Genomic DNA, 12,995 nt, shown 5'->3' on the forward strand with positions numbered 1-12,995 from the left:
TAAGAAAAAAAACAAAAAGCTTATAAAGTTTAACCTGTTTGCTGGCAGGAGTAGGCTATGTCCTCCGGCAGCAGCAGAAGGGTCACTTAGGCAGAATTGTCTCCATTTTTATTACTGTGTACAAAGGCTAAACCTCAGGAAAGCTGCAATAATGCTTCAAGAGATGGAATGGTTGCTGGTGCATAAAAGTATCCCCTTCCGCCCCACCCCCTTCTTTCAACCCCACAGTTCTATAAAAAATAACTTTTGTTCTAGACGTTACATTTGCCCTTTATGTAAATGTCTTTTTGTTCAGCTTTTAATGATATTTTTTTTTTTTTTTGCTCAAGTCTTTATATCCCGGCCTCTGAGCCATGCCTCCAGCTTAACTAAAACTAGCAGAAACATGAATGGCCAAAACCAACCCAAGACAGAGTGCGAGCATCAGGAGAGTTTAAGTGTTAAGTTCATACTGTGATTGAAAGGCTGGATTGTATTGGGGGGGCAGGCATCACCTGACTTTCGACAGGGTGCCAAGTCTTTGTTGTGAAGTTAGGTGCTTGATGGGAACCCCCCATTCTTGTCTGTGGCCCTATAATGGCTGTTAAACTACACCTCCCAACATTCCAGCCAGCGATTATCATGGGTTGTGCGGAGTTGCTGTTCAACAGCCAAAAAGGTGATGTGTGAAGATGAGAAAGCACCCTGTTAGGAGTCCATGGTAGCAGAATTTACCCTAGAGCAGGTTGGGGAGCTCAGTCCTTCTCCTGCAAACAAATGGGTGAACTCTTGCAGAGTTGGGGAGGGATCACCCTACTCCAGAGTAGGGTGCAGAGTCCATACTGTGTTTCAGTGAATGTGTCTTGGGGGTAGGTGGAGACACAAGAAAAACAAAAAGTGAACACCCTACTCCTGAGTAGGGTGCAGTCTTTGTTGTGATTAGATGGATGCTCAATGTGCCAGAGTCCCTCTAAGCACTCATATTCAACAATAAAAAAGTGTTGACTTTAATCATCGCTGATGGATAGTCGGCTGAAGATGGGCAGGCGTCTGTTTGAGTCCAGGGTTGGGGAATCTGAGCCACTCAGGCTACCAGAGCTCAGGGAGCCACTCAGATAGCTATCCCGGTCAGACAAGGAATCTGGGGGACTAGGGGGGGCATCAAATACAGGTGACTCCGAAACTTTCCTTAAAGGTTGGAAGCTGAGGGGTGGGGAGGATGAAGGCTGGCGGAAGTAAGATGAATTCTGGGTGTGGATGGCCAGTGGGGTAATGAGACCTAGCTCCTGCCCAGAGAAAGTGAAGGCATTGTTGGCACAGGGGTTGTTGTTATTGAGCTGCAGCAGCTCCTGGCAGTAGAGGGAGCCCGAGGACTGTGGGGGAGGGGTACGGGAGGTTGGGCTCTCCAGCAGGGGGGCAGAGTCCAGGCTGTGGTTAGGAAAGCCAGAGAAACTGAGGCTATGGTGCAGTTTGGGGCGCTCCCCAGCCCCAGGAGCTTGTCGCCTCTCCTCAGCATTGTGGATGAAGTGGCAGCGTGGCCCATACGGGCAGAAGCCAATGGTGTGGAAGGTGCGGCACAGCTCGGTCTTGTATTTAGGGTGACGGGTCAGGCTGCGCAGCTCGTGAAATCCATGAGCAAACTGGCATTTCTCCCCATACTTGCATGCCCCACTCTCCTCAAATGGCCTGCAGAGTTCAGTCTTGTAGCGGGTTGAATTGACTTGTGCCCCAGCCTTCTGCTGCTGCTGTTGTAGGTGCAGGAGATGCTGGCTACGCTCCCCATTCTCGCTGAATGAGCGGTCCCTAAACTTGTTTTCCCGGTTAAGCAGGGCGGTGCTGCTGGCAGCTGATTCATTTAGCTGGTTGTTGTTGTTGTTGTGGCAGAATTTGGCTGGGTTGGTGCTGCCACTGAGGGCCTGTAGGTTACTGGCAGAGTGCCGGCGGAGGAATCCTGGGAACAAGTTGGAGTTGGTGGAACTCACCGGGCTGCCCACTGCCTTCTTGTCCAGCATGGTGCTCAGGGCCAAGTTATTCAGAGCCTTCTCGTTCTGCAGGGAGACAGTCACGGTTACTCTCAAGCAAAGGGAAATCACCATTGTGCAGACAATTCTAGCAATCACCCCCAAATTATATTACAATGCCTCCCCTAAAGAAACTCAATATCATACAATTGCACAAGGACTTCAACCCTGTGCTTTCTATATTACACACTTTCCCTACAATAACACCCTAGCATGCATCTACTGAAGAACCCACTAAATGTGTGACTGTTGCCCAAAATATAAGTTCTCTAACATATGCTAGAACTCGGAGCCTACACTACACTTCCACCAGCCAGTGCCCCAGTATGCATCTTCTAACCCCCCCCCCCCCAATAAAAGAACAGCAACTACTTAGTATGTATGCACACATACTGGGTACTCAGTATGTATTTTCATATTTTCACACCACCTGACAGATCAAAAGCAAGTTGGTACCCAATATTCTGCTGCAAAAAGCCCCTCAGATAGCATGCAAATGATAACACGCCCCAAAACACCACACAATGGAAAACAAATAACGCATTAGCTTGCAACTTTACAACTCACAAACTTCCAGCAGGGCACAAACAAAAATACAGGACAGGAAAGGTGGAGCTCCAAAATAGACATCCTAGTATCCACATGGGGAAAGATGACCCCAAAGGGAAGGAGATCTCTTCCAATTTCAACCATGGGCTACAGGTCTACTTCTGAGACTCCCAATAAGTCACCTCTAAAGATTTAGCTATAAGGCACCCCAAACACTCTACCAAGCGTGTTTGAAATATGTCAACAGTCATACAAATAAAGCTGCAAACTCCGTTGAAGAAGCACCAAAAGCTGTCCCTCCCACACCATTCAACATTGTCCTGCTAGAGGGAAGCCATAATGCTCACACAGCAGTGCAACTCCATTTCAAACAGACCACCCCATTTGTAATGCAGATAAACTTTCCACACACTTACATGACAAAGGGAGAGGGGGGTGCAAAAAAAAAAAAAAAAAAAAAAAAAAAAAAACTGTACGTAACGTTATGGAAACTAGTGTGGATGCGAAACCCACCAAGTAAGCTGCACAATGCAACCCCAGCTATAATGCAAAGCAGAGCTGAATATTCAACATGTAGTACCGAAACTACTAGGGGCCCCAATAAAGAGGAAAGACTGCAGCCCCATCTCAATCTAATGCAAGTCACCTCCCCCCACGCCAGTAAAAGGTAACTAAGCAGACAGCAGGCTCTGGCACTGCCACCCAGCACATGGCAACTGCACTCCAAGGAGCCTCCTAACTCAAGCAACAAACCACAGAGGCGTCTCCTACCCATACTGCCTTGCAACAGGAGTGTAGACTATAGCGCCAGAGACACTGCTACTAAACAGAATGCTGCAACAACTTCAAGCACTGCAAACACAAGTGAGCCCCATATCTCACTGCAAAAGAAAAAAAACCCACAGCACAGGGAGCATCAAGAGCCTAGGGCCACTAACCCTGCACAAGCAGGGAACCCCAAGAACCCAGGGGCCACTAACCCTGCAAAGGGAACCCCAAGAACCCAGGGGCCACTAACCCTGCAAAGGGAGCCCCAAGAACCCAAGGGCCACTAACCTTGCACAGGGAGCTCCAAGAGCCCGGGGCTACTAACCCTGCACAGGGAGCTCCAAGAGCTCGGGGCCACTAATCCTGCACATGGAGCCCCAAGAGCCCCGGGGCCACTAACCCTGCAGAGGGAGCCCCAAGAGCCCGGAACACTAACCCTGCACAGGGAGCTCCAAGAGACCAGGGCCACTAACCCTGCACAGGGAGCCCCAAGAGCAAGGGACCACTTACCTTGCACGGGGAGACCCAACAGCCTGGGCCATTAACCCTACACAGGGAGCCACTAACCCTACACAGGAAGCCCCAAGAGCCCATGGCCACTAGCCCTGTGATAAAACTGCTTTAAATCAACTAGAGGGGAAAAAAAAGTACCAACTGGGGGCAATAAAATAAAGGGGCCCCAACACTGTGCAGTGTGGAGTAGAGGAACCTATTTCCAAGAGCAAGAGGCCCACAAACTCAACTCAAAAGAAGTTGCAGAGCACAAGAGTCTAGTCTGTGGGGCTTCATAGCAGGGGGACCCCAGTTTGGTGCAAGACTCCTGCTGGGAAGAGAAACCCCGCCCTAGGGCTTTAGCCTCCAGTGCAAGTGAGGAGAGAGGGACAGGGAGTAGACTCAGGGCACGGGAAAAGCAGCAACCACCGACAGCGGAGTCCATTCTAACAGAACAAGTCTCTCAACTAAACTACAACTCCCATAAGCCCCTTCGAACAGCTGGAGAGCCACAGATTCGAGTTGAGAAGCCGCAGACAATTCCCACACAGTTAACACTAGGCTAAAACATTTCCCCATCCCAAGTCGAGGCCAAAAGCAGGAACGTACCTTGTACAACAGGTCAATGTCGTAGAAGGCGGATAAAAGGGTCGCAGACATTTCCAGATCCAGTTTGGAGGTTTCTCGGCGCGTCCCCCGGAGGAGCGGCAAATCCCTCGTGCTTGAGAGGCTTTGGAATAGCCACGACTGAAGTCACAGGGGGGAAGGATGGTAAATGGACTGGTCCGTTTAATGGGGAATATTCCACCAGCGGCCCAGGCAGGGGGGAGGAGTGGGAAAGGCTGGTTGGTTAATATAAGTGCAAGTGTGAGCTGACGGACTAGAACTCCCCGGACAGCATGCAGCGCTCCACTATATAAACTAGCAGAAGGGAGCGGGGAGGAGGAGCCAGAGCCGTGACCCAGCCGCTCTCTGTGAGGCTAAGCACTTCCCCTTGGCGTCACCGCCTCCTCGTTTCCTATTGGGTGCCGCCAATTTCCTTCTGGAGGACCCGACTGACTTTCTCTCTCTTCTACACAGTCACACTGTGACACGACACCGTGCGCTCTAGTTATCTGCGGTTCTGCGCGTTATAGAATTGAGCCGCCTGTTCGATGCCTTATTTATGCACGCGTATATAGCCAGGGATCCATAACGATATGTTGAAAAATCACTGATCTTTTTATACTGAACAATTACGTGCTCAGTGAGGGGAAAACTTTACTTGAAAGATTCGTTTTGCTTGAGACGCGTGTTTTGAGTTTCTGCTAAATAATTACCTCACGGTTCGGGTGTGAGGCGGTTTTCACGTGGTGTATCATTTCTAATTTGCAGCAATGGCTGCACTGCGCCAGTCCCTTTAGAATATAATCGATCTTCTATGCCTGTGGGACTGTTACATTTATTGTCTGGGCATTGCCAGTGTCCTAAAGCTAAACAAGAAGAGCATTATAAGATTCCTGCTAATCCCAAGTGCAGCACATCAAGCTCAATGTAACGTTTACCTGTGGTGAAAGAACCAAGATTGCGACCTGTGACTGGCGTTGCCACCTTTTCTGGAAAAAAAAAAAATACCGGCTTTCTCACATATTTATCTTTATTTCCTATTAATAACATTGGGATCAACCATCATTTTTACCGGTCAGGTGGCAACCCTACCTGTGACTGAAAATCAGAACTACTGATAGGGATACATGATACAATTCCTGGAAATGTAGTGCGCTTGAGTGGCTGTGATTGAACTGCAGCTTCCAGCAGCTCACGGTCAAAAACCCAGCAGATACAGATTTGGCTGTGTGAGCCCGTTGCTTTATGTATTTCTAAAAGGCGTTATGTGCACGGTCGTCTAATCCGTTCATATAAAGCACCAGTTCCATTGCATAACCTTTGTCTGCGAGCCCCTTATTTGTTAGAATTTTGTAAAGCGCCACATAGCTTCTGAGCACGATGTAAATTAAGGACAGTGTTGCAATTCCTCCCCTTTGCAAATCGGGAGAAACTGGAGGGCCATAGATTAGATGTTCATGTTGTATCTAAATCCATGTACAGTGCAATGCTGCAGAAGATCAGAGTTGCTTAGTGCAGGTTGAGTCGTTCACGTATAACAGAAGTGAGCACAGGATCAGCGAGAAATTCAGGGGGTTAAATATTAGTGCTCATACTTATAACACACTGGCATATGTGCTGGAGTTTGGGCTGTCACTTTTCCCACAACACTTGTTCCCTCACTTTGATGACTGCCTTCTGGAGTGAGGAATCCACAGCCCCACTGCTTGTTGTTTTCTGCTTCCCATAGATCTCTCACTCCAGGGGCACTGACAGCAGGGTGTCTCAGTGAGGGAAACTTGACCACCCTTCCCTTCTTTCCTGTTTATTTCCTCTCCTCCCTTGTCTGTGTGCTAGAAAAATGCTCTGGAAACGAGGCGGAAACTTTTTTTTTCTTTTGGCAGTCTGGCCTTCCAGAGATCCTGAACTGACAGCGCAGCAATACAGTTACAGGATTAACCCTCCATATGACAGCGGATTATGGAATTCTTTTGTGCTTAGAAAGTTCCAGTCCAAGTGTGCAACACAGACCCTGTTTTTGAGTTCCAGTTAAATGTACATTTTGCTAAAGAAGCCAGAATAAAGTAGAAATTTTACAAAGCAGATTGTCGTAAAATCTATTCATCATACAGATAAGTCAAACATAGCAAGAAGTAAATTGAGCTGGCCTAGACCGTCTTGGATGAGCCCCTAGATTACAGAAATCTACAGCAGGCAGTGAAACAGTCCATGCAGATTTGCAAAGTTTAAAGCCTAGCACCACCACTAGTAAATAAGGCTGTGCTGGGCCAGGGCTCTTGTGTCAAAGGACAAGAAGTTGGCTTGTTAATCATATCACAAGACCTTGAACGTCTGCCAGATCCCTGGGAACGAGTCAACGCAGCCACATAGTGAAGGCATTAGATAAAACAGAGATGAGAAAGACTGAGTGCAGGCTAAATAAAGGGTGCAACCGCATATGCAAACCTATCGCATATGCAAACCTATCTCGTAGCATGCCAAAGCTAGGCCCTGAAGCCTGTAAATACAGGCAAACTTTACAGACATCCCCACTTTTACAGCAGCCTGTTTTTCTGAAAAAAACCTTTTGAGCAGTAAAGGCAAGCATGGGAGCGTAAATTTTACTATGCTGTTTGCTGACTTGAAAAACCTTACCTAGTTTATTTGTTAACAAGGCAATTTTTAACCAAAGTTGCAATATCCAAAACACAGGACTTTGTTCTTTTTCAGTATACACGTTGAACATTGGGTGAACATATTTGGATAAATATAGCACTTGGGTGTTTTTTGTCTAAAGTGCAGAACTCTAGTGTTTTTTTTGTATCAGGGCAGTACTTGTGTGTTTTGTAGATGTGCAGAACTGTGTGTTCTGTGTGTTCATTTTTTGTATAAGTGCAGATCTTTGTTCTTTATGGTATAAATACAGAACTTTGTTTATTGTATAAGATCAGTAATTTGTATTCTTTGTAGTATATGTCCAGAACTTGTGTTTGTTTTTGTATAAGCATTTTTGTGTGTAGGTGTAGAACTATATTCATTTTGTGTAAGTGCAACACTGTGTATAACTGGTTCCACAGTAGTATTATTCAAGTTTATTATCCAACCACTGTGTTTACAACTGGGATCTTAGCTTGCCCCAGCTGATTCATTTTGCCTTTTACTGTAAAATATAACTTGCAATGTCACCTTTAGCAACCAACCCTGGGATGAGCCACATACTGCTGCATTATTAAGCCTTGCCTTTCAGATAAGAAAATATGATCACCACTGTTCCTTGTTTCTGGCACACATTGCGCAATCTACACTAAACACAAGGCAAGGCACAATCAACAAAGGCTCGCGTTGCATCGTTTTTTTGTTACAGAGCAAAGCATGTACACTTCCTGCAGAGTGACAAAACTGTGGCACCAGACAGTGAATGTTTAACACACTTGCAGCTGTTGTTGAACAACAGCAACTAGCAGTGGCAGCAGCTGAAGGCTGAGGAGTCCTAGTTCACCAGAAGCTGGATAGTCTCATTTTGAAAACTCCTCAACCAAAAACAAGGTGGCAAATATCCTCCCTTTCAGCAGAGGAGTTAACAGCAAAGCACTCTCATTCCACATAGCAATATCTCCGAGGCTGGTTCTTCCTGTGGCTAGCTGCACTGCACACTGTGTGTCTGGGAGTCACAGGCTCTGCATGTCAGCTTGACCACGTAGCAGGAAGTCACAGCCTCAGCTTTTAACTCTGTGCACTGCTAGGGACATTAAAAGGCTCTACAGATAGCATGTGCAGGGGAGGGGGTTGCCCAGATGGCACAACCGTTTCTTTTTCTATTTAAAGGTATTTCAGGATTTGCATATTTACATGTAGTAACAGTAAAGCCCTTAAGTTAGAAGTTCCTGTGCAGCAGAATTATGGTTATACTCCACTTGCGGTCAGAATATACATTTTTATGTCTGGCAAAGATTAAAAAATAGAAAAAATATATATATATATACATTTTCTTTGCAGGTCATCTATTGTTTGGCTTGACCCATTAAAATCCAGAGTGGCCAGGCTGCAAAAATCTGGAATAAACAGAAGTTTGACCCATTCTCCTGGCTGTCCAGTTCTCTAAAAAGTTTGGTAACTGGTCATTAAATCTGGCTCGATTGCTCAGGAACAATAAACAAATAAATCATCCCATGAGAGAGAAAAAAAAACATTCAAAAATATAATAAATTACAAAGTAATCAAACACTGTGCATTCTAAGCAAAATGTTTAGAAAGAATATAAAATGGGGGATAGTGTCCCTTGAAGTGAGAATGAAAGGATGGTCCCCCTGGGCTCAGACAAGGGATTCAGCCATCCTTTCCCCTTAGCTGCCCAAGAGATCTTACTGCTCTGGGAGACTTCTGCTTGGTAATGACCACAAAGTGCAGTGCTCACTCATTCACTCCCCCCACCAACAGTGTCACCACACCCAGCCCTACTGGACCCCCTCCCCCACATAGCAAAGGCTGGTTAATGACTGACAAGCTTCATCCCCCTCCCCCAAGACTTCATATCTCTCCCGCTGTGGAGCATGTGCAGCTGGTTTGCAAGCTAAATAAACCTAGCCTGTGTTATCTGGATAAAGCAAGCTGAGTAATTAACTCTTTCCGTAGAAGACATACTGCCTCTAGCAGAAAGAAAAGTTCTCTTACAGAAAACAGATAGTAAAGTGAATTTAAACATTATCCATGACAACCTGCATATTCAAGATATTCAAGTTTTTCATATTTTTTTATATTCAAGTTTTTTACATTTTTTTTTGCTATGGGTTTGTGGTTTTTCTGTCAATTTCTACCTTTCCTCTATATCAACAAGTTCTGCTCCAAGATCCCCACTGTCATTAAGGTTACCAATTATTATGGAAAAGATACTAGTCTTCCAGTATTTTTTTTTTCTAATTATAAATAACTTTGTCAGCAAATCAAGTCATGCACCAGGTGGTGACCCACAGTATGCTGAAAATACTGTGAGTTCTATCACTAGAAGCTGGCCGCAGCAGGAGGGATTATATTTTTTGCTGGTTGTAATGCAATATCTCAGAGGTTTCATAGTTTTTCTCGTGTTTGTTGACTTGTTATATCTACTCTAGGACTTAGAGCCTCGGCTCTAGAGTTCAGCCGAATGACCTTTAGATGCCTATTTGCTCACCTAGATACTCCTGGAAACCCATCAGTCAGACCAAGGTTTTATGTCAATATGTATTTGCTGTACTAGATATTGGAATTATGGCTGAATTGCGGAAACAGAAAAGTTTTCAAATGTTGGTAACCTTGTTATAAACTAAGGGGAGCGAGCCATGGCCAAATGTTAGCCCTCAAAAGTGGGCTTGAGCCAAAGTATGAAAAACTCTGATTTGGAAGCCTCAATTTGGATCCCCAGTATGAAAATTTTATTAACTGGTATTTCTAAAGTTTTCTCAAAAGTAAAAGTTATCTTGCAGTAAAACAGGCAGGCCAATATTCTGCAGGCATATTATGTGCACACAATTTCTTTGAGGGCTCTTACTCACTGGCGTTCTGACCTGCGCTCCGTTGCGTTCCGTTTTGTGGCGTTCAGCCGCAGGGGAGCGCAGGAATAGACGCATGTCATTATTTCAAATGGGGCTGTACTCACTCAGGCGCGTGTAGGCGCTGAACGCAGGTTGAGACGCAACATGCTGCATTTTTCCTGCGTTCGGCGCCTACACGCGCCTGAGTGAGTACAGCCCCATTTGAAATTATGACATGCGTCTATTCCTGCGCTCCCCTGCGGCTGAACGCCAAAAAACGGTACGCAGGGGAGCGCAGGTCAGAACGCCAGTGAGTAAGAGCCCTGAAAGTTAAGTGAACCGAGCATGGGTTGTTTAACTCATGTGGTGCCAGTTCCCTTCCAACAAACTAACAGGCAATGGTTTGGGTATTGAATAATCATCAATTATTGTATAGTAATTTAAATATTTTTTGTTTGTGTGATCACAGGCTCTCCTTAAAGGAAAACTATACTCCCCAAACAATGTAGGTCTCTATAAAAAGATATTGCATACAGCAGCTCATATTTAAAGCCCTCCTTCATGTAAATAAACCATTTTCACAATAATATACTTTTCTAATAGTAAGTGCCATTGGGTAATCATAAATAGAAAATTGCCATTTAAAAAATAAGGGCCGCCCCCTGGGATTGTACGATTCACTGTGCACACAAACATACCAAACAAACAATACTTGTTAGGTCATATGAGCCAATTGACAGACAGAGTTCTGTCTTTTTCTTCCACACTTCTTCCTGTTACAAGTAGAGCTGTAGTATTTCTGGTCAGGTGATCTCTGAGGCAGCACACAGACCATCACGAAATGGTGGCTCAAGGCCAATATTTACTTTAATATATAGACCAGTTTGGTAAGATTCTTTAATATGCCACTTAATATGATATAAACTGTCTGTTGCTTAAGTGTTCATTTTGGGGGTATAGTTTTCCTTTAAGAAATGAATCCACAACATTTTGAACAGTGCAGAATAAACATTTGTTAGTGACAGTAATCCCTAGCAAATACGTACTGTAACTTAACCTGTCCCAGCTTATTTCAATAAAAACACTTATAAGTGATGTCTATAATGCTATAGAGCTATGTTAACATAAATTATTTGGAAGTTACTACATGCAACAGGTTAAAAACAGGTTTCCATTGGCCTTACTGGGATAGATGACCTTAAAATTAACCATGTCTAAAGGTTTCCATACACAGGCAGATTCCATGCGGTATCCGACCAATCATCCCACAGGCCAAGCAGATGGAATCCATATAAGGGGCCATATATGTTATGCAATCAGAACAACATGACAAGATGCTGTGGTTAATGTGGTGCATCATGAGATGATGTTTCAAAATCTGCATGATTAGCACACCAACTGATATCCATAGTAAATACATGTCGGTAAGGACTGCATAATTATTGAAAATCGATTGTATGATTTTATTGTCAATTTAATGGCAAACTTTTATTACCCGAGCAACAAGGAAGTTAGAACTGTGGATGAATAGGAAAGGGGCCACAAGAAAGATGAGGAAAAAATGTAAGAACAACATGTAGCATTATAGTCACTCAACTCCCGAAACATTTTGACCTTTATTATTGGTTTGGGAAATCAGCTGCATACGGTCTTCTAAAGTTTCTGAATTGTCAGTCCCATTTCCATGCCATTCTATGGAATTTATCCTATAGATAAAGTGCATGTTTAAAGGGCTTGTTTACCTTTAAATTAATGTTTAGTATGATGTAGAGAGAGATAGTCTGAGACAAACTGCAATTGGTTTTCATGTTTTATTATTTTCTGCTTTTTGAATTATTAACTTTTTATTCAGCAGCTCTCCTATTCTGTAGTTGCAGTTTCAGCAACCATGGACTCCTGGATTCTACTAACGAATCAATTTTTTGGGGGTTCTGGAATGGTGGCAGCTTGATATTTTCGGTTTTTCAGCAGCCATGCATTGATTTGAATAAGAGACTGGAATATGTTTTTGAAGGCCTGGTATCCACATGAATACAAGAACTAGGTGAGAGTTAAGTATATGCCCCTCAGATTTCTGTTATAATTCCAGTCCTGTATTGTAAAAGCCAAAAAATGCAACCCATTGCTGACAGATTTCACTCTTTCCTGTTTTTTTTTTAGTATGTTCAAAGGATCAGGAACCTAGGACTCCTGGAACAGGCACTTCTACTTTCAGTCTTTGAAATGGGCACCATAAATTACTTTTAGCTTGTTTAGCCCCGGCCAGCAATCCATATGGTTTTATGGCTGCTATAAAATAAAATGCAATGACTGGGCTCTACAAGTATGTGGTTATCTTTTGTTGATTGTTCGATATCCTTTGTAAAGTAAGCAAGCAGAAAACCCTGGTTTTCATCCAGGGAAACCCATAATAAATGCATCCTGCTAGGTTGCACTGGTTAGGTCCATGCAGCTCTTTGTTGGAATTTCTAGAAGTTTTTCCCTCACTTGATTGACTAACCTTATCCCCGAGCCAGAAATGTATTATTGCTTTCAAGGCTGTTCCTTGTAGTAACGCATCTACCTTTTCTATGTAAGCACAAGTAATGACCAAACTGACCAATTGTTACTATAGTTGCCACCATTTCTGGAAAAAAATACCGGCCTTCCCATAGTCTTTCTGTTTTAATAACATTGGCATCATGCATAACTTTTACCGGCCAGGCCGGCAAAATACCGGCCAGGTGGCAACCCTAATTGTTACTCATGAACACTTGGATAATTTCTTGTGCTTTGTATGCTGCAACATGATTTCTTTCTAACCTGTTGGTATGTGGAGACAAAGAGGATTTCTTATCATAATGAAAAAGTGCAGATAAGACTTAAAGAAGCACAGGACTGAATTCAAGAGGCAGGAGGAAACTTTCCTACATTCTCTGGAACCGAAGGAGGGTTAACCAAGATTCCTGCACACACAGCTCTGGGCCTGACTGCTATATTTATTTAAATATCTTTTTTTTTTTGGAAAAAACATTGACAGAGTGACAACACCACTTAGTGGCCAAGCTTGGTATAACATAGAAGGGACTAAAGGCAAATTGCAGCTTACTAAACA

General features: G+C 44.1%; 1 protein-coding gene across 1 annotated transcript; it reads right to left on the reverse strand.

Annotated features, from left to right (window-relative positions):
• Positions 1-307: 307 nt before the first annotated feature.
• zfp36l2.S (ZFP36 ring finger protein-like 2 S homeolog) lies at positions 308-4,678 on the reverse strand. The gene is made up of 2 exons (NM_001087141.1): positions 4,419-4,678; positions 308-2,027 (listed from the first exon to the last, which is right to left on the reverse strand). Exons 1-2 carry the CDS (start codon positions 4,467-4,469, stop codon positions 987-989), a joined length of 1,092 nt encoding a protein of 363 aa, NP_001080610.1. The 5' UTR covers positions 4,470-4,678; the 3' UTR covers positions 308-986.
• Positions 4,679-12,995: the final 8,317 nt, after the last annotated feature.

This window comes from Xenopus laevis, chromosome 5S (assembly GCF_017654675.1).
Source record: "Xenopus laevis strain J_2021 chromosome 5S, Xenopus_laevis_v10.1, whole genome shotgun sequence".
NCBI lineage: Eukaryota > Metazoa > Chordata > Amphibia > Anura > Pipidae > Xenopus > Xenopus laevis.

Excerpts from the sequence above, each read along its gene's own strand:
- zfp36l2.S (NM_001087141.1), bottom strand. The coding sequence starts at position 4,469 with ATGTCTGCGACCCTTTTATCCGCCTTCTACGACATTGACCTGTTGTAC. Across the intron at positions 2,028-4,418 it reads ACATTGACCTGTTGTACAAG|AACGAGAAGGCTCTGAATAA; the intron begins GTACGTTCCTGC and ends GTCTCCCTGCAG.